Source organism: Protobothrops mucrosquamatus, unplaced genomic scaffold, assembly GCF_001527695.2.
Source record: "Protobothrops mucrosquamatus isolate PMUCROS unplaced genomic scaffold, P.Mucros_1.0 scaffold155, whole genome shotgun sequence".
Taxonomy (NCBI): Eukaryota; Metazoa; Chordata; class Lepidosauria; order Squamata; family Viperidae; genus Protobothrops; species Protobothrops mucrosquamatus.
Window position 1 is genome coordinate 437,816 of NW_015386519.1, and position 25,851 is coordinate 463,666.

Sequence of the window (25,851 nt, forward strand, 5' to 3'; positions counted from 1 at the left end):
CCCCATATAAAAACCTATACTAAAACCTAATTAAGACTACGCCAGGCCGGCCGCACGAAATAGATGGGTTTTCAGGGCTCGGCGAAAAAGGCGCAGGTCCGCAGTTGTACGTAGGTCGGGGGGTAGGTCATTCCAGAGGGCAGGAGCTGCCACAGAGAAGGCTCTCCCCCTGGGGGTCGCCAGCCGGCATTGACTGGCCAACGGCACCCTAAGGAGGCCCTCTCTGTGGGAGCGGACTGGTCGAAGGGAGGTATTTGGTAGGAGGCGGTCTTGCAAATACCTAGGTCCATTGCCATGGAGCACTTTAAAGGTTGTTACTAACACCTTGAAGCGCACCCGGAAGGCCACAGGCAGCCAGTGCAGCTCGCGCAGGAGAGGTGTTACATGGGAGTATCTAGAGGCCTGGATGCGGCTGAGGATTTTCCTGTGATTGGTTGTCCAGTCCAGGAAAAATGGATCACTGTTGAAATAGATCAATGCCCTGTGTTCACGGAGGAAGGAAAAATGGAGGCGTCTTCTAGCCTAAGCCTTAAGGTGTAACTCATCTTTCTCTTCTTCAGTTTCCTGGTGCTGGGGTGAAACTCTAGGACAGTGGTTGCAAAATGAAAGCAAAGGGTGACTAATCTGAAAATAACTGGCAAATATTCATAATTGCTAGAAATTACTGGAGAGGGGAGAGATCCGGCCCTCAGCCTCTGCTTTGCAGGGTGCCACAGGGCTCAAACCTTTTCCTGCTCCTGTTTATCATCTATAGTACGTGAAACAGCTGGGCGATGTGCTCCATCAGCAGAGGTTGAAATGCCATCATTACGCTGATGACACTCCGTTGTATATCTATGCTCTGAGCCACCTGGGTAATGCATAATTGAGCTGCTTTCCTAGAGCCTGGAGGCTGTGAAGGTCTGGCTGGCGAAGAAGTCCCTTGGGTTTTACCCTCAAAAGAACAAATGGCTGTGGTTTTTGAGCCCCCCCTCATATCTAGTGAATTTCCATCAGTGACTCTGAATGGGCGATAACACTCCCCAAGGCGGAATTTCTGTACAACCTGGAGGTTCTCCTCAAAGAGCAGATGGCAGCTATGGCTAAGAAAGGGGTTTTTTTTGTGCCACAATTACATTTTGTGCAGAAGTTGTACCCATTCTTAGACTGAGAAGCATTGCTCATGCTCACTTGTACTGGACTATTGAAACATGTTTTACATGAGACTGTCCTTGAAGAGTGTTTGGAAGCTCCAGCTGGTCCTGAATGCCGCGGCCCAGAGAGTACTAGGCCCTCACAGTATGCTCACATAATGTTGCTGCTTTGTGAGGTGTACTGGCTCCTGGTGGGCTTCCAGATGCAATTTCAGGTTCCGGTTGTCAATTTTCCAAGTCCTGCATAGCACGAAGCTAGGTTACTTGTGGGACTGCCTCTCCCTGATGATCCCATCAGAAAGGGTAGAGTGGGCATCCTCCAGGTCCCATCAATGAAGCTGTGTTACTTGGTAGATCCTTGGAAAGTTGTCTTTTCTATCATGGTATTGTTGTGTGGAAAAACTTTCCCCAGAGATATGGATAGCCCCAACCCTGCTGGCCCTCTATACGATAAAGACCTGGGTATTCTTCCAGGGGATTGGGGTATTAATGGAGTTCTGATGTGGGTGCAGGTCTACCTGTTTACCATGATGAGAGTTTTTTGGGGGGGGCCTCAAGTGCTATTGCTATTTATTTTTTATACTGTTTTTGCTATTATAGGTTCTGTTTGTTGTATTTATTTACTATTCAGAGTGCTTTGGGAGAGAGGCAAGCTTGACATATAAGTAAGTAAATAAGTAAATAAATCCATCCCAATTTGAAGAAAGAAAAGAGAAATTACATATTTTGGCTGAACTGAGAAAGCCAAGCAGGATCATGTCTGATTAATATTTGAATGGGAGCTCACCAGGAAGTAGCAGGGCTGTAGGATAGACTGGGAAATAGGAAAAAGGAAAACAAACCAGAATGTGGCAGTGGCAAGCTATTTTGTGGCTAAGAGAACTACACAGACATTAAAAAAAGTGTTGGACTCATGAAGGAGGCTTTATTTTTTTAACATAAACACTGTGCAGTTGACAATAGCTTCCGTGTCCCTATCAGGATTTTTTTCTAGTCAATTAACATATCCTGCTTCTTCTGGCATTTTGTAGGAATCTGTCTTTAAACCATCACCAGGATGCATGAGACAAGTAAATGGGCTTTCATAAAAGAAAATATCACACAGCCAAGATACACAGTCTGCCTAACATTTTCTAAAGCCTTTACTGTACAAACCTAAATTACAATGGCCACTTACGTAAACTGAAAGACAGGATACTGTCTAAATATATTTGTACTCCTTGACCTATAACTACAATTGACCACTACAATTGGCCTCCCCCCCCCCTGGAAAATGGCAAGAAATGTTGCAAAACATGATTAATGACAATAGGATGCTGCAACAGGTAGTAAATGCGAGCCAGTTGCCAAGTGCCTAAAATCATATGATTATGGGAATGGCATAGAAGTGATAATTTTGAGGACAGACTGTAAGTAACATTTTTTTGAGTCTGTTGTAACTTTGAACGGTTCTTAAGCAATAGGTTGTAAGTAGAGGACTATCTGTAATGTTAATGATTTTAGAAATCTTACGGCTTATTAAAAGATGGCATATAACCATTTTTATGGTTAGGAAAACTTTGAATTTTAATTAATCTCTTTGATATATCTGAATCAGTAAATACAAGCAGAAAAAAATAGTAGTTATGAAAGCATTTATTGTACAAGAGACTTGTAGAGACTTAAAAAACTTAAAGTCACTTCTTTATTAATTGGGGGAAGGAATCTTTATGTATATTTTTATGCAGAAAAAATGCATGAGTCACTCTAGGGGAGGTTATTATTGAACTGAGAATTTCTAAATTCCAAAGTATCAGAACGTATACTAAGCAAATAACTTTTAGGCCTTTTTCCCAATCTGATGCCCTTTGAATGTGTTGGACTTTGGACAGAGAATTATGGGAATTGGCTCAACATGCAAAAAAAAAAAAATTCAGGTTGGAGAAAGTTTTTTTTTCCCCTAGTCCTAATTAAAATAGTTTTCTTTATCAGCTTAATCAGTTAAAGGACAGTGATGAGAGTGACACTTTTTTTTTTTACTGTTCCTCTAGGTCTTTGTATTTGATGTTGGTGGGAAGACGTGGAAAAATTATAATTGGTCACTAATTACAACAGTGGCCACGTTTGGAAAATATGACCCTGAGCTTATGTGTTATGCTCATTCAAAAGGCTCCAGAGTAGTACTGAAAGGTAAGTTCTAATCAGGATAATGGTTTTCTGCACCTTGTCTTTATGTCTTTTCTCACATATAGCACCCACTGAGCTTAATTAAATCTATTNTATTTATTTATTTGATTTATATCCCGCCCTTCTCCCAACGGGACTCAGGGCGGCTCACAACATATTTAAAAACAGAAACGTATTTACAATCCCCACCAAATAAAACCAAATTAAAACCAATTGTTTAGAGTTGTGCTGCTTAAAAATTTTTCTTAAAATAAACCCGATTTAAAATAAACCCAATTTAAAATCCTCCCTATATTAAGTGTGCGCAAGAATTCAGCTTTAATCATTGTGTAACACTCTAGCTCAGGGGTAGGCAACCATGGCTGGCTCAGGAATTCTGGGAGTTGAAGTCCACGAGTCATAAAAGAGCCAAGGTTGCCTACCCGTGCTGTAGCCATTATGATCATAATTTACCCATGACATATTAAAAGAATTTGCATTAGGGCATCACCAGACTCAGGATAAAATAATGTTTTCTATTCAGTCCAATCACTTTTAGCACAAAGGAATTCTAGATAAGTTGAAAAATTGCAGTGTTGCATATGTTTCAAAATATTTGAGTGTGCTGAATACTCCATCACAGACATAACCTCATGTATATATATATATTACCCAGGTCTGGTATTTTAAATAGTATATACCTTGGAGTACTTTTGTGTCCTCTGAAAACCATTCTCCAGTTGTACATTTAGAGCTGACTGCATGTACAGGTAGTCCTCGGACTTACAACAGCTCATTTAGTGAACATTCAAAGTTACAACAGCACTGAAAAAAATGACGTATGACCATTTTTCACAACACTGTTGCAGCATCCCAATGGTCACATGATCAAAATTTGGGTTCTTGGCAACCGGCTCATATTTAAGATAGTTGCAGTGTCCCGGGATCATATGATCCCCTTTTGTAACCTTCTGACAAGCAAAGTTAATAGAAGCCAGATTCATTTAACAACAGTGTCACCAACTTAACAACTGCAGCGATTCACTTAAAACTGTGGCAAGAAAGGTCATAAAATGGAGTGAAATTCACTTAACAAATGTCTCACTTAACAACATACATTTTGGTCACAAGTCAAGGACTACCTGTAAAACTTCAATGGAATAAATATCAGTTTCATTGTTAAACTAATTTGTATTCATATTTAACTCCATTACATTTATGTTGACAGAAGAACAACTCTATGGGCCCTTTTTGATATATATAAAATTCAGAGAATTGGGACCTTCTTTCACTGCTTTTCCTAATAAAGTGGCAACATTATGTTTTTCAAAAACAAACAAATCATGTTTAATATAACGTATTTTGGTCATTCGGCTTTTCTTACTAATTGTTAGGGAAACACTGACATCCTAAGTTACTGGTTAACTAGATTATATAACAATTGGAAACAAGAATTCAGACTGCTAAAAAGTTCATACTGATTTTTAAAGCATATTAACCAGACTTTCACAAAATAAATTCATTCACAAGGCTCCAATTACAACAAGGAAATAAATTTGAACAATAGTCACTTATGTCCAAAATCAACCTCTTAAAAATGGAGGTGGTCAGTTTCTTTGATTATCATGTGAAATGGAGACTTGGCCATTTAGCCTTGGCAGAAAAAGTAAATATGTTGTCCTAACCAGGAAGTTATTTCTCAAAGCCTACTGATTTTGTTCTGGTCAGCCTTCCCCAGTCAACCCATCTATGTAAGTATTAGATTTGTAGCATGGTTGAAGGCTGTGGACCAGTTCATCTGGAATGAATCCACATGAAATGATTACTATATCCAGTTTGTGATAATGTTCTTACATAATGATACAGAATAATTAAAACTCGGACCACACGTTTTCTGAATAGTTTTTAATTGCACTCAACAACGAACTAAAGGGCCACCATCAATGAACTGTTGGACAGCATTACTTGGTCTGTTGTGTGGATGTTGGGTGGTTTTAGGGGTGGGGATTGTGGTGGGGGGGAGTGTGTCTGGGGATTATGTGTGTGGGACCTGGTTTTTGGGTGTCAAGTAAATTTCGTTGTATATGTATACTATGTACGCACATACAATGACAATAAATTTATTAATTAATAATGAAATTTCTCTGCTAGATTTTTCTCATACACTGTTTTTCAGACAAGCCAGTATTACTTTTAACACTAAACAGTATTCAAATAATGAGTTTATCCACATAAATGTCACCAGCAAAGCAGAATAGAAAGCACAGCAGAAAAAGTATATAAATCCCAATCCATGAGTACACAAAAGCTGAACAACTTATTGTATGGCTATTATTATTTTGGTATCTTAAGCAACATCTGAAGCACTTAGGACCTTGGTGTTCCTTGTTTCAGTTTCTCTTTCATGTAATGAATTTCTGGTCCTCTCTTCATGCTCATGCTTATGGCCTCTTTTTAAAGCTATGTGATGAATAAAATCCAGCAGATATTCATTCCTGTGATCTGCCCTGATATGCTGATTAAGGCTTCTTTTTTTAAAAAAAAATCATACTTAATATATGAAAGGTTGGTATAAATCTTTTACAACCTAGCCCTGCTCTTCTGAAGAGATATGGGTCTTCACTTTTCAATACATAAATCCATGGACAAGGATAATCGTGTAGATTTTCCTTCCTCATAGGAATTCTCCTTTCTAGAAGTAATTTTGCAAAAGCAAAAAGTGATTTAAAATCATTACTTGACTATTTTTAATGGCGTCATCAAATAGGGGTTCAGATCTACTTGTGAAATGTACAGAGATCATGATTTGTACTGTTGCTGGGCACTTACTATTATGCTTGGCAACTTTGCTTCAAATGAGGAATTTTGTACAAACAGGAATCTTCCATTTGCAAGCAGAAAGTACAGCTGCAAGAGCAGAAATAGATATCAGTAATAATATGCATATCAGTAGCTTGGCTATTGGTGGGGACACTTGCCCAACTTCCTTTCTGTTCTCAGAAAGACATGATGGTAAAGAGTTCCACTGCAAGGCTACCTCATCATGACAAACAGACAGAATTATTTTAATTACTTGCCTTCCTTTTGCTCTGGGGGATGGGAAGAGGATTTATCTGCACAAAAATGGGTGGGGTTGCCATATGCTAAATATAAATGAATGAATGAATGAATGAATGGGGTAGAGTTATGCATCTAATTGCTACCAGTAGTGACTAAGACCTCTCTGTGCATTACTGGTCAATAGCTTCAGTATTGCAAAATAGCAGAACAAAACTGAAATTGTCAGAACAGAATATACTTCAAAGATATTACGATAAGGATGATGTTGATTTCAGAATATTTGTAATACCTTAATAATGCAGCAATTCGGCAAATCATCACCATTTTTATTTCAGGAGACATATCTGTGAAGAAAATTATTGATCCTGCGATTAGAGCAGCCTGGATAAACCAGCAGGTAGACCTGGCCAGAACACAGTATATGGACGGAATCAATCTTGACATTGAGCAAGAGATTAACCCGTTGTCAGCGGAATATTATGCATTAACAGCTTTGGTTAAAGAAACCGCAGATGCTTTTCACAAAGAAATTCCAGGATCCCAGGTAAAAATAGAACAGTGACTCTTGTCGCCCATACACTAGTTCAAGTTCATACTTCTAAACTATGTACCAGAATGCAGCAAGACTTCTGGATATGATTCACACATGCTTGTTATCACTCTTAAGTCCTTATATGGCACAAGGCCAGGCTATTATTTGATCTCTGATTATTTCTCCTCACCCCGCCAGAATTAACAGGAATGCCATGTTCCATGTTTTGTCTACTATGTAATGTCATTTTCCTGGACATGAGGGTCTTACCTTCTCTATTACAGCTATACGCTGTACAGCAACACCCTCTTCAAGTTCCAGATGACCTGGATCCTGCTATCCTTTCAGGAAAAAATAAAGTTCTCCTGCAGTTCCCCTAGGAATTTTGTCCATTTGCCATTAGATGCATTTTAGTTTTGGTTTCTAAGGGAAAACTTGTCCAATGTTTTATGTTATAGTATGGTGCCAGTGAAATGCCTTGGCTTCATTATAGTGTTTGAGCCTGTTCCACTGCACTTTAACATTCATATTAGTAATTTTATGGTTTCTGTGCAGACCTATGATTTATGTTGCTAGTGTAGGATCAACACTTGGTTGATCCATAAAAAGTGGACCCTGCACATGTGGAAAAACACTAGGAATGAAAGAGAGAGAGAGAGAGAGAGAGATGGCTATGTTTCTTTCATACACAGGTAACTTTTGATGTGGCTTGGTCTCCTGAATGTATAGATAGAAGATGTTACAACTATACTGGGATTGCTGACTCCTGTGATTTTGTGTTTGTGATGTCTTATGATGAGCAGAGTCAAGTGTGGTCACACTGCATAGCAAGAGCCAATGCTCCATATAACCAAACCTTAGCAGGTATGCTATAAAACAAGAGAGAATGTTGGAAGTCTTACAAAAAACCTACAATATCTGCAGTATTTCAAATTTGAAGAATGTAAAGTATGTTTAGTTAGAGCATTTTATTCTGCTCTGTGGTAAAAATAGTCCCTAGGTAGTTTGCAAAATCCAGAAATTAACCAGTCTGTGCTGTGTGTACAATTAATCAATAATTAAAGCTAGTTTTTTTTAAAATAGCAATTATATCTGTAGTCTTTAGAGATTTAATTGTCATTACTATATCTGAAGGGATCTAAACATATTATTTTCTATATCTGAAGGGATCTAAACATATTATTTTTAAAAAAGCTTTTGAGAGTAAATAAGGTAAAAGCGAAATATAATATCATCTATTCTTCAAAATGAGGAGTTCTTGATTCTCTGTGAACTTGTTTGTTTTTTTGTCTCGCAGATGTTTCATTAACCGAATTAGGTAACATCATCAATGCTAGTCCTACAATTTGTAGCTAGAGCTACAAATATTTTCCTTTCCTGGAATCTTCAAAATATTTGCTGAGAATTACATTGAGGGCAATTTAACATAGGAGATACCTGATTGGATTGGATGGAAGAGCTTACTTGGCTTTCATTGCAAAAGACAACCTCAGTTAGTTTGATTAATTAGCAATAATCTTGATCATGTACCTTTTCTAAGGCTATGTACTATTAGTTCTTACATTCTCATGAAAGCAAAATAAATAGTAAGAAAAATTAAAAATGTTTGTCTAGAAAGAGTGGACCACATCTGAGAGATCTGAAGGTTTAATTGTATCTTGAATGTTTACCTCAGTAGCCTTTGTTTGCTTGATGATGCAAATGTAACTATAGGTATGGAAGTGTATAAAAACAAAAAAAGCATGTGGATAAATTCTGAATTTTATATTAAATTAGGTTATGATAATTACATTTTCATGGGCATTAACCAAAAGAAGTTGGTGATGGGAGTTCCATGGTATGGCTATGATTATACTTGTCAAAATTTATCAAAGGTAAGAGAAACACGGATGACTTGTTTATCTTTATCAACTGTGGTATTTACTTTACCTGAACAATAATCCTTCTTAAAGTGTTAATACAGTTCCATAACAAAAGTTGTATTTTTTTCAGACTCATGAGTGCATCATTGAAAAAATCCCTTTCCGGGGAGCTCCATGTAGCGATGCAGCAGGACGTCAGGTTCCTTATAAAACAATAATGACTCAAGTGAATAGTTCTCTTTCTGGGATTCTGTGGGATGAGGAACAGAAAGCACCATATTTGGAATATAAGGTAAGTTGTTTATTTATTTGGAACATTATTTTAATTAGTTTACTGCATCAAACATATAAGATAGCTATGTTGATATATTGATGGGGGGGAAAATCACCAAATAAAAGTACAGCATTACTTTTACTAGGACCAATATAACAAATTCACAAGGAAGCTTCAAATCAAATCCAGTGGCAATATGTATAGAAATTAAAGAGCTTACAATAAAGGAAAGAAAGGGTAAGGGTAAAAGTAAGGGTAAGGGGAGGGGAGAGAAAGGAAGGGAAAACATGAAGGAGATGATATGAGTGGGGGACTGAATCCAAATTATTCAGCTTCATTAAACTCACTTGGTGATCTTGTCAAATAATTTGAAATATGTTTAGCGATTATAGATTTTCATATTTCATGCAGAAAGGTGGCTAATGATTTGAAGGGCTGAGGTGAAAAGAACATCAGTTAATATATTTGTTAATATTTTTGCTGTTACATTCTCCTGTCTTACAGGATTCACATGGTGGTTTTCATCAAGTATGGTTTGATGATCCCAGGAGTATTTCTCTGAAAACTGCCTATGTGAAAACACATGGCCTGAGGGGCATCGGAATGTGGAATGCAAATTGTCTTGAATATTCTGGGAGTGTTGAAACACAACAACAGACAGAAGCAATGTGGGATGCCTTGTTGCCAAAATAATATTTCTGTGTACACTGCCATTTTAAATTTAATCCTGTTTTAATTATGCACCATTTGAGTTTTAATTATACTGTATACACTTAATCTATTCTTGTCAACAAATAAAAGTTGCAGAATATATTCAGACCCCCTTCACTTTTGTCAGTTTTGTTATGCTGCAGCCTGATTCTACAGTTATTGAAATTCATTTTTTCTTATTAATCTACACTTAGTACCCCATAATGACAAAGTGAAAACAGAATTTTAGAAATGTCTATAAATTTATTAAAAAGAAAAAACTGAAATATCCCATTGGCATAAGGATTCAGACCCTTCACTCAGTACTTTGTTGAAGCATCTTTGGCAGCAATTACAGCCTCGAGTCTTTTTGGGTATGATGCAACAAGTTTTGGACACCTGGATTGGGGGATTTTCTGCCATTCTTCCTTGAAAATCCTCTCAAGTTCAGTCAGATTGGATGGTGACCATTGATGGTCCCTCCAGAGATGTTCTATAGGGTTTAAGACAGGGCTCTGGCTGGGCCACTCTAGGACATTCACAGAGTTGTCCCTAAGTTGTCTTGTTATAGCAGAACTGAAGCGCTCCTGAATCATTCCTAATTTAAGCAGATTTCTAATCCAAACTAGCCAAGATGTGACATGAAGAAGAAGACTGAATAACAAGCACCCGAAGTGTGATGGGAAACATAAATAATAAGTCAAAAATTATTTCATTGATCTTTATTTGGCCATCAGTATTGTATTCTCAAAGGCCTGATTTCTACTATCCTGAAAGAAAACTCAACTCTCCGAATCCAGAAGGGTTTCCCAGCTAGACAAGCCCCAAACTAGATCAAAAGGAAGAGTGGCCTAATTTCTATAGATGCCTTATGGAGTGTTTTAAACAGCTCTTTGATGTATTCCTTTAGTAGCTATTGAGTATATCATATTAGCAGTCAAATGAAAATAGTAAGCAGAGGACATTGCTCAGAGGCCATTTAGAGTCTATTATCATCTCTCTTTTTTATTATTATTATTCAGGTGATAAACTGAAAGATTGGAGTGGCATAACATGAAAGCTTTCCTTTGAACAGATGTACAAAATGGAAGGGAGAGAAGAATATTAATGGTTAATATACTTCTTTATGCCTTCAAGTCAGTATGGATTCTGACAACTAAATGCTCAAGCAGGGGATTTAAAATTGCATTTTAACTGAAGTACTTGATTGTGTTCAATTTTCTTTAATCTGAAATAGAGCTTTTCTCTAAGTTTAAAGTTATATATCCTTAGAAAGCAAAAGAAAGAAAGATGCTATTTGGTGCAAATGAAGTTCACATAAGAAAAAAAACTATGTACAATTTTCTGCATTGTTACAACCAAAAGAATTGCAAGATTTCTTGTTTTATATAAGAATAGAAAACAGAGAATGTCTGGTTAATAATACTTTCCATGAAAATGATAGTTAAGATAATTATTTTTTCGTCACATGGAGGTGATTGAATTCTAACCATAGATACCTAAACCTCTGAATTACATAAAGTATTAACACATTTTGCTTCTTATGTAATACTTGTGTTTTTTATAAATTCAGGGCCAGAGCAAATATTTGTTTAGAAAAAGAGAAGCTAATGAGTTAAAGTGGTTTCACAATGTAGCAAGCGAACCATTCATGTGACAAAGGCAAAACATTAATCACATTTTAAGGTTGCTTCCTTAAAAACAGGCTTATTAGAGACCAAGGTTCATTGAGACTTGTTTGCTTTTAAATGGATCGTTGTTGTTTTTTGCTACTTTGAAATGGAACTGTTGACAGTGCTATATTTATACCTTACAAATGAATTTGGATTTGATCAGTGATGATGAACTTATGGCACTTGTGTCAAAAGTAACATGTCACAAAATTTTGGGTTGATATACCAGCATTCACCAACACCAACATCTATTTTCGAAATCGCACCTGATGTCATGTGATTTGCAGAGACTATGGAGGCCATGTGAGAGTGGGCTATCTTTTGTGCGGCCTCTGGAACTTATGTGAGAGAGCTGTTTCTTGTGCAGCTTCTGCAGCCACCAAAAAATACAAGAATGGGGCATATTTTCACACTGTTTTCAGAGGCTGCAGAATCTACGAAAGAACATTATCTGAAGCTGCTTCAAGAATAGAGGCCTTGTGTGACCTGGATCAGCCTCGGGTAGCTTGCAGGGCCTGTTAACAGAAAAAGAGCACCTCCTGAAGATAAGTGGTATGTGGCAGACTCCTTGGGGAACAGTACAAGGTGGCTCTCTTGAGTGGCAGTGGTGGAGCTAAGGCTGAAGCTGATGCCTAGGCGTTAGGCCTTGCCCTGGTACTGCCATTGAGTGTTGCTGTTCAGGATGGCATGTATGGTGAGGAGACAGAAAATATTTCTCTTTTGTTCCTGGGTAATTTTGTGTGGGCATGACATGCCAGAAAAGTCAAGTTAGGCATTTTCTGAATTTTTGACATGCCGAGCCCAAAAAGGTTGTCCACCACTGGACAGATTGATAAAGTTCTCTGCAAGTTAGCAAAGAGGCTCTGTTGCTTTCTAATAAATTTCCTCCTGTTCAAAAAATCTGTATGATTAAAATCTGCCATTACTGCAAAAGCACTAGAGGGAGCCCATAGATACAAAATGAACCCCTGGGTTGCAGTTTAACTTCAGAGTAAAGTGAAGGATCTATAATTAGTCTGGATTGGAATGACAGCAATGGTGTCAAGGTCTGAAAGTGTGGCTTTCTATACAAACTCGCCAAGTAGGGATTTCTTGGTGCAGGATTGTACTGCCCAGAAATTGACATGAGATATTTATTTTATTGGAAATCCAAAACTGCCACAGCAACCTGTAATGAGTGTAATTCTGTACAAAAGAATTCAGATAGAGCAGCTTTTCTCAATTGGGATTCCATGAGAGATATGATTGAAGAAAAATGAACATTTTTGGGACTTGAGCTTAATGTTGAATGTATGGCCTGGAAACCAGACTGTGTTCTAGACCTCCCTTAAGTGTAAAAGCCTTTGGACCAATCACTGTCTCTCAGCCTAGCCCACCTCACAGGGTTGTTGTTCTGGGAAAAGAGGCAGGAGCTTTAGGTATGTTTGTTGCCTTGAGTTATATATAAAAGAACAGGAAATTAGGGTTGCCAGGTGTCCACTATTTGAGTGGACAGTCCACTTTTTTCACATTATGTTCACTATTTTTTTTCACAAAATAGTGGACATTTTTTTTATTCAAAAGCTTTATGATGAAATGGTACGTAATCTAAAGCTGTACAGTCTACTTTTTTTACTACTTAACACCCCCCCCCCCCGCTTGTCCGCTATTTTTTGGAAGCAGACCTGGCAACCCTAAACAGGATACAGATAGAATAATAATTCCATGAACTGTACAATGTTAAAACTCAAGAGTGGTAGAAATTCTTACATACCACAACTTAATTTAATTCTAATTTATTCCTCCATTTGCATGACATAAGATAAGCAATGGGTGATCAGGACTGTGGTGAACAGCCATCTCTTTCCTATCTTGGACTAACTTTGCACAAAATGTAGTATTGTACACCATAGATTACAAAACACAGTAGTTTAACTACTCAAACATAAATCTCATATTAAGTTTAGTGTGTGAATTTAGCTATTGCATGCAACCATAAATTGGTTTGTTTCTTTTGGGTTAGCTAGGCCCATGGCATCGGGGTTGCAATATTCTAACCAGCAGCACATTCAGAGTTTTCTGAATCAATTTGCTGCCACCTAGCAGTAGATAAAAATATTGGTAAAGATACTGGTCAAGTAGCCCAGGTGTTTTCAAATTCTCCAGAACCTAGGGCAGGGATAGGCAACCTTGCCTCTTTTATGACTCGTGGACTTCAACTCCCAGAATTCCTGAGCCAGCACAGCTGGCTCAGGAATTCTGGGAGTTGAAGTCCACGAGTCATAAAAGAGCCAAGGTTGCCTACCCCTGACCTAGGGCGTTAAGTTCGTGAACCAAATGGGGGTGCTGATGGCGGTATTGGTTCAGACTATGTGAACCCCAGGGTTATTTGATTGACAATATATCAAAGCCCAGGTGCCTTTGTTACTTTGTGAGCATTTGTCACTTTTACTCTTTTCAAGCGAGGGAGAAAAAAATGGGGGGAAAAAAATCCAGGCAGAGTTTTCAAGCGCTCGAAGCGAATAGAATTGGCCCATCCCACTTTCCATAGCTGATTTCAACGCGGGGGGGGTGTGGGGGGGGGAGGCAGGGAAAGGACAAGAATGACCAACTAAAGAAACCGATTCCAAACGGGAAAATCTCCTGGATGAAGCGGTTGCTAGGCGACGGGGGCGCGCTCCTCTGCCTCGCGCTCCTCCTCTGCCGTCGGCTCTTGGGCTCCAGCGCGTGCCCGTGCGAGCAGCCTGCGCTTTGCAAACCTATCTCGACTCAGTGCGACTTCGAGGTGCGCAGACGGAGGGTCTTCTGAAACGAAGCAGCGGGGAAGTCAAGGGCAGGGGTGGAGAGACACGTGTTACTGCCATCGGTCCCTCTCCGGTCTTCCTTCTGCAGCTCGCTAAATAGGTTGCCTTGCACTCCACTTAATGTTTCTGAGCGGTCACTTAAAATGTCAAAAGTGCATCAGCGGAGGCCCTCGCAACTACTGTGGCTTTTGAAGTCGGGGCACAGCAGCTTTGTGTTCTTACAACGTGGGTAAGGTTAGTTAAGGATCTAGCATAGCAGCTGCGCTTGCCGGATCTGCTGAGCTTTGTTGGCATTAAACGTGTCAGGTATTTTTTGTTGTGGCTTAGAGAATCATGGGAACCTGATTTCTTGGATGGCTTCGTGGTTCCAGGCATTGTTTGAAGCTAGATAGTGGTTTATGTAGCGTTCAGGGTATTATTAGAGTGGCGACCAGTGCTAAATCTCTAGACTTTGGGCAGATGGAAAAGCAAAGGACTGAACCTGAAACCTCCTGTGTTCAAAATACGGTTTGCAGCTCTCCGACTTCATTTCGGATTGCTAGATTATGAAAGGTATAAGGGCCTTGATAGTGAGGAATGGAGGACAGAGGCAATCTTAATACTGTTATTATATACAACTCATATTTTCCACTTGTTAAATGGATAAAGTCTCTTATAACAAAACGCTAGCGTGCTAGCAAAATTGTGGCAAAAGTCATATTAAACACACCTTAGAATCTTTGTTATTAAATAGCCAATTCATTTAAAAAGTTGCCCCTCTATATTTTACAAATTGAAAAACACAATTTTATATTTGATCATGATTCTTTATTATGGAATACATTAATTAAGGAATGTGTCTACCTGCCTATCTAGTTCTAATGCCAAAAATTATCATGTCAAGAGTAAAGAAAGAAGGGGAAAGAGATATTATTTTTTGCTGTGCCTTTCTAGGTCTTTGTATTTGATGTTGGTGGGAAGACCTGGAAATCTTATGACTGGACACAAATTACAACAGTGGCAACTTTTGGAGACTATGACCCGGAGCTTATATGTTATGCTCATTCAAAAGGATCCAGAGTTGTTTTAAAAGGTTTGCTTTATCCAGAGTAACATAAATTGTTAACAATTGCATTTTATACAGTTTGCTGGTATGGGTCCTCTGTATTGTAGCCTTCTGAAGTCAATTAACTTTATTCCTTGGACATGTGCCTAATTATAACCCATAATAATTATTCAAGAATGATGTCTTATTTTTCACAAATTTATAGTGACTATGCCATCATTTTCCGGATAGCTCGTGTTCTCCATTATGTGAAGCCCCCCCCCCCCAATAAATGGAAGATATGTTGACTGAATTGCCAGGAATCTATTTTAAATAGAAAAACATCCCACTGGTTTTTAAGTAAGTTTTGTCAAACAGGTGTCAATCTGGGTTGGCTGTCACCAAGTCAGTCTGTTCCTAAATAATATTAAATTGCTCAGCTCAGCATGATAGTTCGAAACACAGATAAAGTGTTAGAACAGTACTGGTGAGACCACATTTGGAATACTGCATCCACTTTTGTCATTGTGATACAAAAAAGATATTGAGATTCTGAAAAGTGCAGAGAAGAGCAGCAAAAATGATAAAGGGTGTGGAGGCTAAATTGTATGATGAATGGTTGAAACCTAAGTATGTCTTGCCTGTTGAAGAGAAGGATCAGGGCGGACATGATAACTGTCTCCCAGTACCTGATGGGCTGTCACAAAGAAGAGGAGATTGACTTATTCTCTAGGATGCCACAGGGCAGGACAAGAAGTAATGGGTGGAAGCTTGTCAAAGAGAGGTACAACTTAGAAGAAGAAATTCTGACAGTAAGAAAATCAGTGAAATATCTTGCCTTCTGGGGTTGTGGTTGCTCCATCAATGAAGGTCTTCAAAAATAGACTGGACAACAACCATTTGACTATGATGGAGCAGGGGGTCGGACTAGAAAACCTCTGAGGTCCCTTCCAGCCCTATGATCTATGATTCTATAATAATTAGAAATAGACCATTCTCCTGGGTGAGGAAAAAAGGAGCACAGCTGGTTTTAAGATGTTGGTTGCATCCTGCTATTTCCTTTCAAAAAATGCTTATATTTTTCAAATTCTATAGACCTGTTATTTAAGAAATATTTTTAGCTACTTAAATGTGCTTTAAGCTCTAGAAACTGTTTATGATACATTACTCACAGGTATTCTATATTACAGGGGTCCCCAACCCCCGGTCCATGGACCAGTACCGGGCAGCAGCATACCAGCAACTGGTCCACACAAACAAGCAAAGCCCCATCCACGAGATGTAGGCAGCACACAAAATCACACATCCTCCAGTCTGTGGAAAAACCTCTCTCCACAGAATCGGTCCCTGGTGCCCAAAAGTTTGGGCACCTCTGCTGTAGTATAATACAAGTAGCCTCGTTCAAATTGTTTTTTTTTCCCCCTATGGAAATTCTCAAAGGAATAATACTACATAAATTCCTCATTTCAATTTATGTTTGAAGGAAAAAGGCCATATGGCCAATGCATTTGGAAATAAATGATATTGTGGTAATTTAAATGAATTAAATATGCGTGGCTATTGATGATATGCATATGATGAGTGTTACTATTTGGAACTTCATTGTTGAGTATAGCTACAGTAGAAACACTGTATTTATTTTATTTTGAATCATTTTTCATACATGCTTTGCCTCATAAAAGCAATTCCAGATCATTCATTTAGAGAGAAATGGAACTGAATTAATGTAGCTGTGATATAAAACTCAGTCCCCCCCCCCCCGTCTCATGGGACATAACTTCAGGGCAAACATCTGGGTGATTTCTTTTTAAAATTCCTTTTAGTGGTGCAAACATAGTGGCAATTAACTGTTATGTGTTGTTTAGGAAACTTATCTATGAAGAAAATTTTAAAACCTGCTCTTCGAACAGCCTGGATAAAACGAAAAATCAGCCTGGCTAAAAAGCAATATATGGATGGAATCAATATAGACATTGAACAAACAGTTAAAAAATCCTCAGCTGAATATTATGCACTAACTGCTTTAGTTAAAGAAACAACAGAAGTTTTTCACAAAGAAATTCCTGGTTCTCAGGTAAACTAGAAGGAAAGATTATGTTTTACATTAAATTCTCCATTTAGTCAATCCTCAGTCTTAAAATGTGAGTTTCTTTTGATAGTATTGGCTGTTATGAGCGCACATTTTAATGCTGCATATTTGTTGGTGCTAATATATTGTCAAACCAGCATCAACATAACTAAAGGCTTTTCTTCACCGATATTTATCTACATCATGGGAACCTCTATTTTTCACTGTTGCCCTGACATTCCTCTTCATCTTCCCCTTTCATCTTCAAGTCAGCCCAGTCTATTTTTAAAGAAATTTTAGCATTTCTAGTGTTCAAGTAATGTTTTCCCCTTAAGTAGACAACAACCATAACAGTTTTACCATGGGTATCATCTGTTATGCTTCACAGAGCCATTTTGTTGTTGCTGTCAGGTGACCCCAACAGAGTGTTAGAGTGTCTCCATGCTCAAAGTTGGCCATTTCAGACTGGAGTAAGGACATTGCATCTGTATCAAGCACTGGTCTCTGTCCTGCTTTCAGGAGCAAAAGAGCCTGTTTTTTTCAAACCTGGCTCTCTCCCTATACCTGCCAAGCTCCAGGTTGATCACTGGCTCAAGATCAGCCATGGCAAAGTAAGGGGAAGGAGGCTGCACTTGAGGAACAAGCACTCTTCAGCTTCATAGTACAGTCTACCTATTGAACCTCTTAGCTGTTGTTTGGAATTTTAAACATGGGCGCAGTTCTGTCTTAAATCCCACACTAGCAGCTGCTATTGGAACTATGCTAAACACGCTTGTTGTTAACCATAAGATGTGCTGCTGGATAACAGCTTTAGCTGGTTTCAAAAAAGGATCAAATCAATTCCTGGAAGTCATGCGGATATATGGCTACTCGCCTTGATGGCAGCGTAATAGACAGCCATCTGCTGGGAGACTAGTGGGTTTCATGTGCAGTTGGTTGACCAGTCTGAGAATAGACTGCTGGACTAGATGGGCCAAGGGTCCGATCCAGCAGGGTACTGCTTAGATTCTTATAATCCAGGCCTATGAGTTGGTGATTACCTCAGAAGCTGTTGGATAAAGGTCTCCCTTTTCTCTGTTTGGTCAGTTGTTACACACACAAAAAGGAGGTAGATAAAGTAGAAGCAAGTTTTGACAGATGGCTTAACTATCAGTGAAAACCATCAACAATCACAATTGTGTTATGATTGACAGATGAATTTTCCCCCGGTTTGGGAAAGGTGGAAGAATAGAGACCAGTGCTACGTGGGAAATGTAGACATCCACCTAATGACTGCAACCCAGAACAAAGGAGTTGGGATTGGTAACAGGAATGGAACAATCTGTGCTGGTTGAGTTTTCTGCTGGCTCATCAATAGGAGGAGAGCATTTTAATTGAGCCATGATGAAGAACGGAAATGTGACTAATAATAGAGTCACACTAGAAACAAAATAATTATATTTGGGAGGCTGCAGCAATCTGAATTTTAATTTTCTGAATGATATATTCTATCCTTGTAAATTACAAACAAGACAATTTACAAATAGTCATAAAATAAAATTAAAATGAAGATAGTAGCAGGAAAACAATGTGAATAACCCTGTTGTCATTAAAAATATAAAGAAAAAGAATATTTTACATGGCATTTAAAAGATACAGCTGAGATATATATTAAGCCCGTCCCTTTCTACTAATTCGAAACACCAACCTATAGCTTGCCTTTTTGGCTATTTACTGCTAATACATCATGTTGTGAGTATGGAATCCAATAAATTCACATATAGGTAGTCCCCAACATATGACTGGTCACTGAATGACCATTTGAAATTATGACAGATTCACCCCTGACCCTGTTTCAACGTTACGATAGCTGCATTCCCCACATCATGTAATATCATTTTGGAGGCTTGGCAACTGGCTCACCTTTATGGCCATTTGCATGTGACTTTGATTTTTGACAGGTTTTTTGCTGGTTTACTTCTGATTTCCAGCAAAAAAAACCCGCATTGTAGAAAATGGATTTGCTTAGCAACTGCAGCAAAAAATGCAGAAAAATTGGGTCTAGTCGCGTGATGCCTCATTTTATGACTGCAGTGATTTACAATTGTAATTCAAGGCTCAACTACGATTGTTAATGAAGGACTATGTGGCAACTCCAGATTAGCACATAGCTTTTCTGTACCAATCAAATAATAATGGCACCGAGTGCTCTCAACCCAACTGAGAGGATTGTATTTTAAAAACAACAATGAGAAAAAAATAACATGCAATTTATTTTTTAAATTTCCAAATAAACTGCCTGCAATTTGGATTGGTACCTTGAAACTAACAGACTTGAAACTGTCTGCCTTTGAATTTGAACAGCATAGACAAAATAGCTGGTGAGGAGCAGAATGCAAAATTAGATTCTCATCATCCTTAATTGCACTGATATATAAGATTATGGTTGAAAAATATATGCCACCGTCTTTTCTGATCAAGTTGTTGTTTTGTATAACATTTTTTAACATTTATCACTCATTGTGAACTATACCAATACATTCAAATTCTCACATCAAGTGAACAATGTTAATGTAACGGACATATAATTCAAAGTTTCTTCATATTGGATAGCAAGGTTATACAAGTTTTGAAAAATAACAAGAAAAGTTGGGTCAGAATTTAATGATCAAACATCACTACTTTTTTTTTCAGATATGGCTGCTTTAAGAAAGTGCTATTCTTGCATGTTGTTTATTCTAAAAGTATCTCTTACAATCATTTTCAAAGCATACATATCGCTATTAAATATGTTTAGATTTGTTTTAACCACATTTTAGGCAACTGCGCGTTTTGCAATAAACTATGGAAAAAATGAAATCGTTCCAGCACACCTTTATTCATACTAGAACCTTTGGAGTTTACTAATTAAACCCCTGGTACTCAGCCCATATGCCTAGTCTGTGTGCCAATGTGTGCATTTTAGTTCTCAGAATGCTCAGCAATCACTGTGTGGACCAGTGTTTTTCAACTTTAGCAATTTTAAGATGTCTGGACTTCAACTCCCATAGTTCCATTTGAAGTCCACACATCTTAAAGTTACTAAGGTTGAGAAACACAAATTTTGAGATTTGTTCCACTTGTTTACATATTTCCCAGATTGGGGAATATAGTTTAGCCTGAACCACCTTGATAAAATAATTCTAGAACAGATTAGTCAAATTACTACCACAAATTCCTTTCTCAAGGTTGACATTATTAAAAAGAGTTTCAGTTGTAAAGGTTACTAAAATTTATAGGGCAGCTAGCTTCCACTAAAATTATGAGCTGGATTTAGACTTTGCTGTTGTGTCCTGCCACAACAATCTATCCCTAATGCTTTTTTGCACTGCATTTCCCCCCCCACCACTATATCATCATTTTGTACGGCTCCTAACTTAGACAACTAAGGTTCTCTTTGTGCTGGGTTGGGAAATGCAAGTTGGAAGATAACAGGTAGGAGACATCCATAGGACCAAAATCAGTGTAATTGACGTGGGTTATTATTATTGGATTTATAGCATGCCTTTGTCCTGTGAACATATGACAGAACCTACAGATAAACTGTGGGTTGAGAGAAAATGATTATGTTCAACCCACTAGCGAGCCTTTTGATCAGGTAGGTTTTGAGGCTTTATTCTGTTTAGCTGATGTTTATCACCCACACAATTCATAAAATACACACAAAAGTCCAACCTAATTAGAAGGTTTGCAAGCCTTTACAGATAAACCTGTGTTATTCACAGCCAAATCTGTACAGCAAGCTTGTGGGAAAAATCCCCAAATATATACCAACTACAAAGAACTGATTTTTCAAAGAGCAGGATGTTGAGATAAAAGAGACAGCCACGTCTTCTGTGAAATGTAGGTTGCAGATGGAGAGTCTATGAGCTTTAATTGGATATACATCTTTGAACTCTTCAAACAAGTCTAAAACACTCAGAGGATTGTGCTGTAAGACATAGAATTTTATCACAAAATGTTTCCAAAAGAAATCTTTATATTCTTTTTCAAATACAAGTAGTCCCCAAATTACTACCATAATAGTGATCAGAATTTCCATTATTAAGCAAGGCGGTTGGTTAAGTATGTCATGCCTGATTTTATGTTCTTTTTTTTTAACCATGGCTGTTAAGCGAATCACTACAGTTAAGTGACTCATGCATTCATTAAACAAATCTGACTTCCACTGACTTTGCTTGTCAAAAGCTGGCTAGGAAAGTCATCAATGGCAATCACATGATTCTGGGACACTGCAACTATCGTAAATACTGGTTGCTCAGCGCCCAAATTTTGATCTTAAGTGTGAGGATGGTCATAGGTCAGTGCCATTGTAACTTTGAATGGTTGCTAAACAAATGGTTGTAAATCAAGGACTACCTGTAATGGACATGGCTGTGGTTTTAATAATTTAAAAATAATTTAAATTTAATAATTAAAAAAAGTTATTTAATTGTGAAGTACTTTGTTGTATAGCCTCGGCTTGGTCCACAGCCCGAAAAGTTGGACAGATTTGAAAAGCTGAATTACAATGGTTGGTTAATCTAGCATCTTGAAAAGTGGCAATAGCCAGACATTCTCGTATTGCTGCTACATTATAGTATTTATCAAGAGGCAAACTTGACTGAAAGAAAAATTTCACCTAATCTTTTTTTCTTTGTATACATTAAAAATGATTTTGGGGTAGTAAAAATAAAGAAAGGAAGAGATATATACTGCTTGTGCTTTTCTTTCTCTGCAGGTAACTTTTGATGTACCTTGGTCTCCTGAATGTATAGATAGATCTTACAACTATACTGGAATTGCTGACTCCTGTGATTTCCTATTTGTGATGTCTTACGATGAACAGAGCCCATTGTGGTCCAACTGCATAGCAAGGGCCAATGCCCCATACAAACAGACTTTAGTGGGTAGGAATCAGTTTCATCTCCAGAGTATAAAGAATTATTAGCTTCTTTAGTTGGGAAAAAATAAAGACTGGATCTTTGTATAAAACACCATCGGGGATTGAATCAAAATCAGCCCTAGTCCTACAAACTCTCTACAACCAGTTTCCAAGCTGGAAGGCACATTTTCCTTCTCCAAGTATTGGACCACACTATACTGCAAAACCTGGATACATGTAGACCTGGATACATGTAAACCTAGCTACTTATTAGTGTTCTGGTCCTCTTTTTACCTCCCATATGTATCGTTTTGATTATCAGATTTGTGGTCAGCTTTTTGGATAGCCAAATGTTTTTTTCTGTTGGCTTTTCTCTCCCCTCCCACCCTGTAATTGTTTGCAGTTCTGCTTTAATTATCTCCTGTTTTAGGTTTGTCCACCCATTCTAAGCACTTTTTTTCTTAATGCTTTCTGCCATGAAATCCTACTTAACATTTCTTTGATGTTATTAAAATCCAAGGTATATATGCTAGATTACAAATACTTTTAACTTTCCTAAGTATCTAGAATTCCAAATCTTTCCCAAATTTCCCACTAATTCCACTTTATATACTAAGACTTCTGGTTGATTAGGATCAACTTAAGAGTGGCTGATCCCCTTATACCTTCCTTTCTTTTCTAATCCAAACAGTCTTTTGTAGATTTGGGAGGCAAGTTTTTGGCAAGATGTCAGAGAAGGATTGTATACAGTTAAGTTTCCTATTAACCCATAGGAATCTTAATTGTATATAATCCTCCTCTGATATCTTTAAATCTGTTAACACCTCTTTTCTTCATGAATAAATGGAAATCTAAATAAATTATATATAAATTAAATACAAAATTAAAGAATAAAATGCTATATGAAAAAACCCTCTACTGATTTGGTTTTACTTTGAATGCCTATTTTAATTACTTTTGTCTGGTTGATATTACAAGTGTAGATGCCTGAATGCAAATAAGTATAACAACCATGAGAATGCATTTCTGTATTAAATCAGGATATGACCATTACATTCGCATGGGCATTAATCCAAAGAAACTGGTGATGGGCGTTCCATGGTACGGCTATGATTATACATGTCAAAACTTAGTTAAGGTAGGAAAAAACAATTCATTTCTATGGTTTTGTGGGCATGAATTTCACCCCAGGACTATAAGTCAAATAATGTTAATAACCAGTTTGTCTGTCAGGTATTTGCTTTAGTTTCTCTGTCTCTAAAATCTTAAATAAGCAGTTGTATTTAAATAGGAAACCACAAGAGAAGGCTCCAAAAGTAACCAGTGGGGTGGAGGGGAAAATAAAATATAATCTTAAAAGAAAGAATCTTAAAAGAAAGAAGAGTGATTAGAATAGAGCACCATGGATTTTTTTTCCCCTATTATAAATTCAACAAAAATGGCCACCACTCAGAGAAAGAAATTCTGTAAAACGAGACTGGGGAATTCTGGGAGTTAAAGTCCACATATCTTGAAGTTGTCAATTTTGGAAAATACTGGTCTAAGGTGACATGGATTTTCTTCTGAAAAAAATGAAAAAAATCCCAGAGATACCGGTTATATCCACATTCAGGCTGCACAAATGCCCCCCTACAAATGATTCAGACACTGCTGCATGAAAAGCTAGTGATTGAAGGGACCTCGGTAAGATTTGAAACTCTGCTTAGTTTGTAGTCTGAAACGTGTGGTTCTGGAATCAATAAAACCCATTTCTGAAATAACACTGAGAGTCCTGAAGTACCCTCTTGCCTTAGATAATTATTTTTCAAAATACCTGTCTTCCTATAATAGTGTACACAAGCTTACCGCTTAATTTTGGAAATAGAGATTTTCTCATGCATGAGACAAATAAGAATTTATAAAGGTTTCCAGTGCTGCATATTTGAGAAATGATTGCGTGTATTAATAACAGAACCCTTTTTGAAGTTTACCATAACTACATAATGGAAATTACCGGTACCCTTTTTTCAGGATCATGTTTGCTTCTTTGCAAAGAATGTTTTCTCAGGGGCTCCGTGCAATAATGCCACAATAAGACAAGTCCCCTATAGAATCATCATGACATTGGAGAAGACTTCTACATCTGGGATCCTGTGGGATGAGGAACAAAAAGCTCCCTTTTTAGACTACAAGGTAAGGTATTCTAAGGCACAGGTTGGCATCCTGCGGCTCTGGAGTCGCATGTGGCTCTTTGAGCCTTCCTCTGCCATTTGCAGAGAGAGACAGAGACAGGCACTTGGCTCTCTCTCTCTCTCTGTTTTATATATATACTGTTCACAAAAATAAAGGGAACGCAAACTCCTTCAGTTCCATGGTAAAACGTTCCCTTTATTTTTTTGAGCAGTATATATATGGAATAAGAAATAGGCAGGAAGGAGAGAGTGGGTGTGGAGCGATCGTGTGAAATAGGCATGGCCCAGGTAGATCAGCTCATTGGAATGAGAACGGAATTAGAACGGCAATTGGCCATTGGAGCGTCACGACAGCACCTATGGGCCGGGTGCAAAGGTGGCCGTAATATAAGAAGTGCCCTCCCATTGACCGACACGGATCCCTGAAGATGCCGGCAGAAAAGCCGGCGAAAGCTTGGGTCTTTATTTATTTATTAAAACCTTTTTAAACTTTTAAAGGGTTTTGTTTTCCTGGTGCTCATTTACGTTTGTATGCTTTTATCATGAACACTCCCAGGAATCAATTGTCGGTTTTTAGCATTGTTTTTAAGATATATGTATGTATGTATGTATGTATACATATATATGTATATATATATGTGTGTGTGTGTGTGTGTATATATATATATATATATATATACATACATACATATACATACACACACACACATATAATAAAGGTAAAAAAGGATATATGCAGTGTTATCTTCATTTTAGATATCAAAAGGGTTTTGCGGCTCTCACTGTTTTGTTTTCGGTGGGAAACGGGTCCAAGTGGCTCTTTGGGTTGCCTACCCGTTCTAAGGGTTCCTTTGCATAGAAAGTATACATTTGTAAATATATATATGTAAACAACAAAAATATATTAGCACAAAATGTATATTTTCCTAGCTCCATGTGACCATCTTTTGTACACTTCAAGTTCCTCTGTTTAGATTTTAAAATTCCCACCAGTTTTATGGTTTTATACATATACTAAAAGGGAAAAGTACAAATTATGAATAATAGATTGCAACTCAGGAACGTAAGAGAAAGAAAGAAGTGTAGAGAATAAGAAATAGATAATTTTTAATTAAAAAAACAAAGAGACAATATAGCCATGCCAAGATCTCCAATCTCTAGTATAACTACATTTTAATTCCTCTTACAGCCATTTTTATCAATGGCCTTAACCAGCGGAGTTAGGGTTATTAGTGGAAGGAGTATTAGTGCACCCTATTTTATGCATCTTATTCAAAGACATATTCGTGTTCATATGCTTGGCTGAATGAATTGTTTAATAGAAAATGTATAAAAAATAACATTCTTTTTTTTTCTCTATAAAATTTTTTATTGTTTTTATCATAGAAAAAAGAAATACATCACAGATATTACACAATGTTATATCCCATCCCCCCACCCCCCGGACTTCCCAAACCAACCTAGGCTAATATTCAAATACAAGTACACAAATATTAATATCTCTAACTCCAAAGTCTAAACTTAAACAATCCATCTCCTCCGTGTTAATAAAAA

General features: G+C 37.6%; 2 protein-coding genes across 2 annotated transcripts in view; both read left to right on the top strand.

The window, feature by feature from the left end:
* The window catches only part of LOC107285249 (di-N-acetylchitobiase), an 11,543-nt gene extending 1,718 nt beyond the window's left edge, over positions 1 to 9,825 (top strand). Inside the window, exons 2-7 of the mRNA XM_015813422.2 lie at positions 3,164 to 3,302; positions 6,674 to 6,882; positions 7,563 to 7,734; positions 8,647 to 8,744; positions 8,863 to 9,024; positions 9,511 to 9,825. Coding sequence (XP_015668908.1) covers positions 3,164 to 3,302; positions 6,674 to 6,882; positions 7,563 to 7,734; positions 8,647 to 8,744; positions 8,863 to 9,024; positions 9,511 to 9,699 — 969 coding nt within the window. The 3' untranslated portion in view covers positions 9,700 to 9,825. The remainder of the gene's footprint in view (positions 1 to 3,163; positions 3,303 to 6,673; positions 6,883 to 7,562; positions 7,735 to 8,646; positions 8,745 to 8,862; positions 9,025 to 9,510) is intronic.
* Positions 9,826 to 13,995: 4,170 nt separating this feature from the next.
* The window catches only part of LOC107285239 (di-N-acetylchitobiase-like), a 14,373-nt gene continuing 2,517 nt past the window's right edge, over positions 13,996 to 25,851 (top strand). Inside the window, exons 1-6 of the mRNA XM_015813412.1 lie at positions 13,996 to 14,133; positions 15,086 to 15,224; positions 17,042 to 17,250; positions 21,983 to 22,151; positions 23,167 to 23,264; positions 24,137 to 24,298. Of these exons, the coding sequence (XP_015668898.1) occupies positions 13,996 to 14,133; positions 15,086 to 15,224; positions 17,042 to 17,250; positions 21,983 to 22,151; positions 23,167 to 23,264; positions 24,137 to 24,298 (915 nt within the window). The remainder of the gene's footprint in view (positions 14,134 to 15,085; positions 15,225 to 17,041; positions 17,251 to 21,982; positions 22,152 to 23,166; positions 23,265 to 24,136; positions 24,299 to 25,851) is intronic.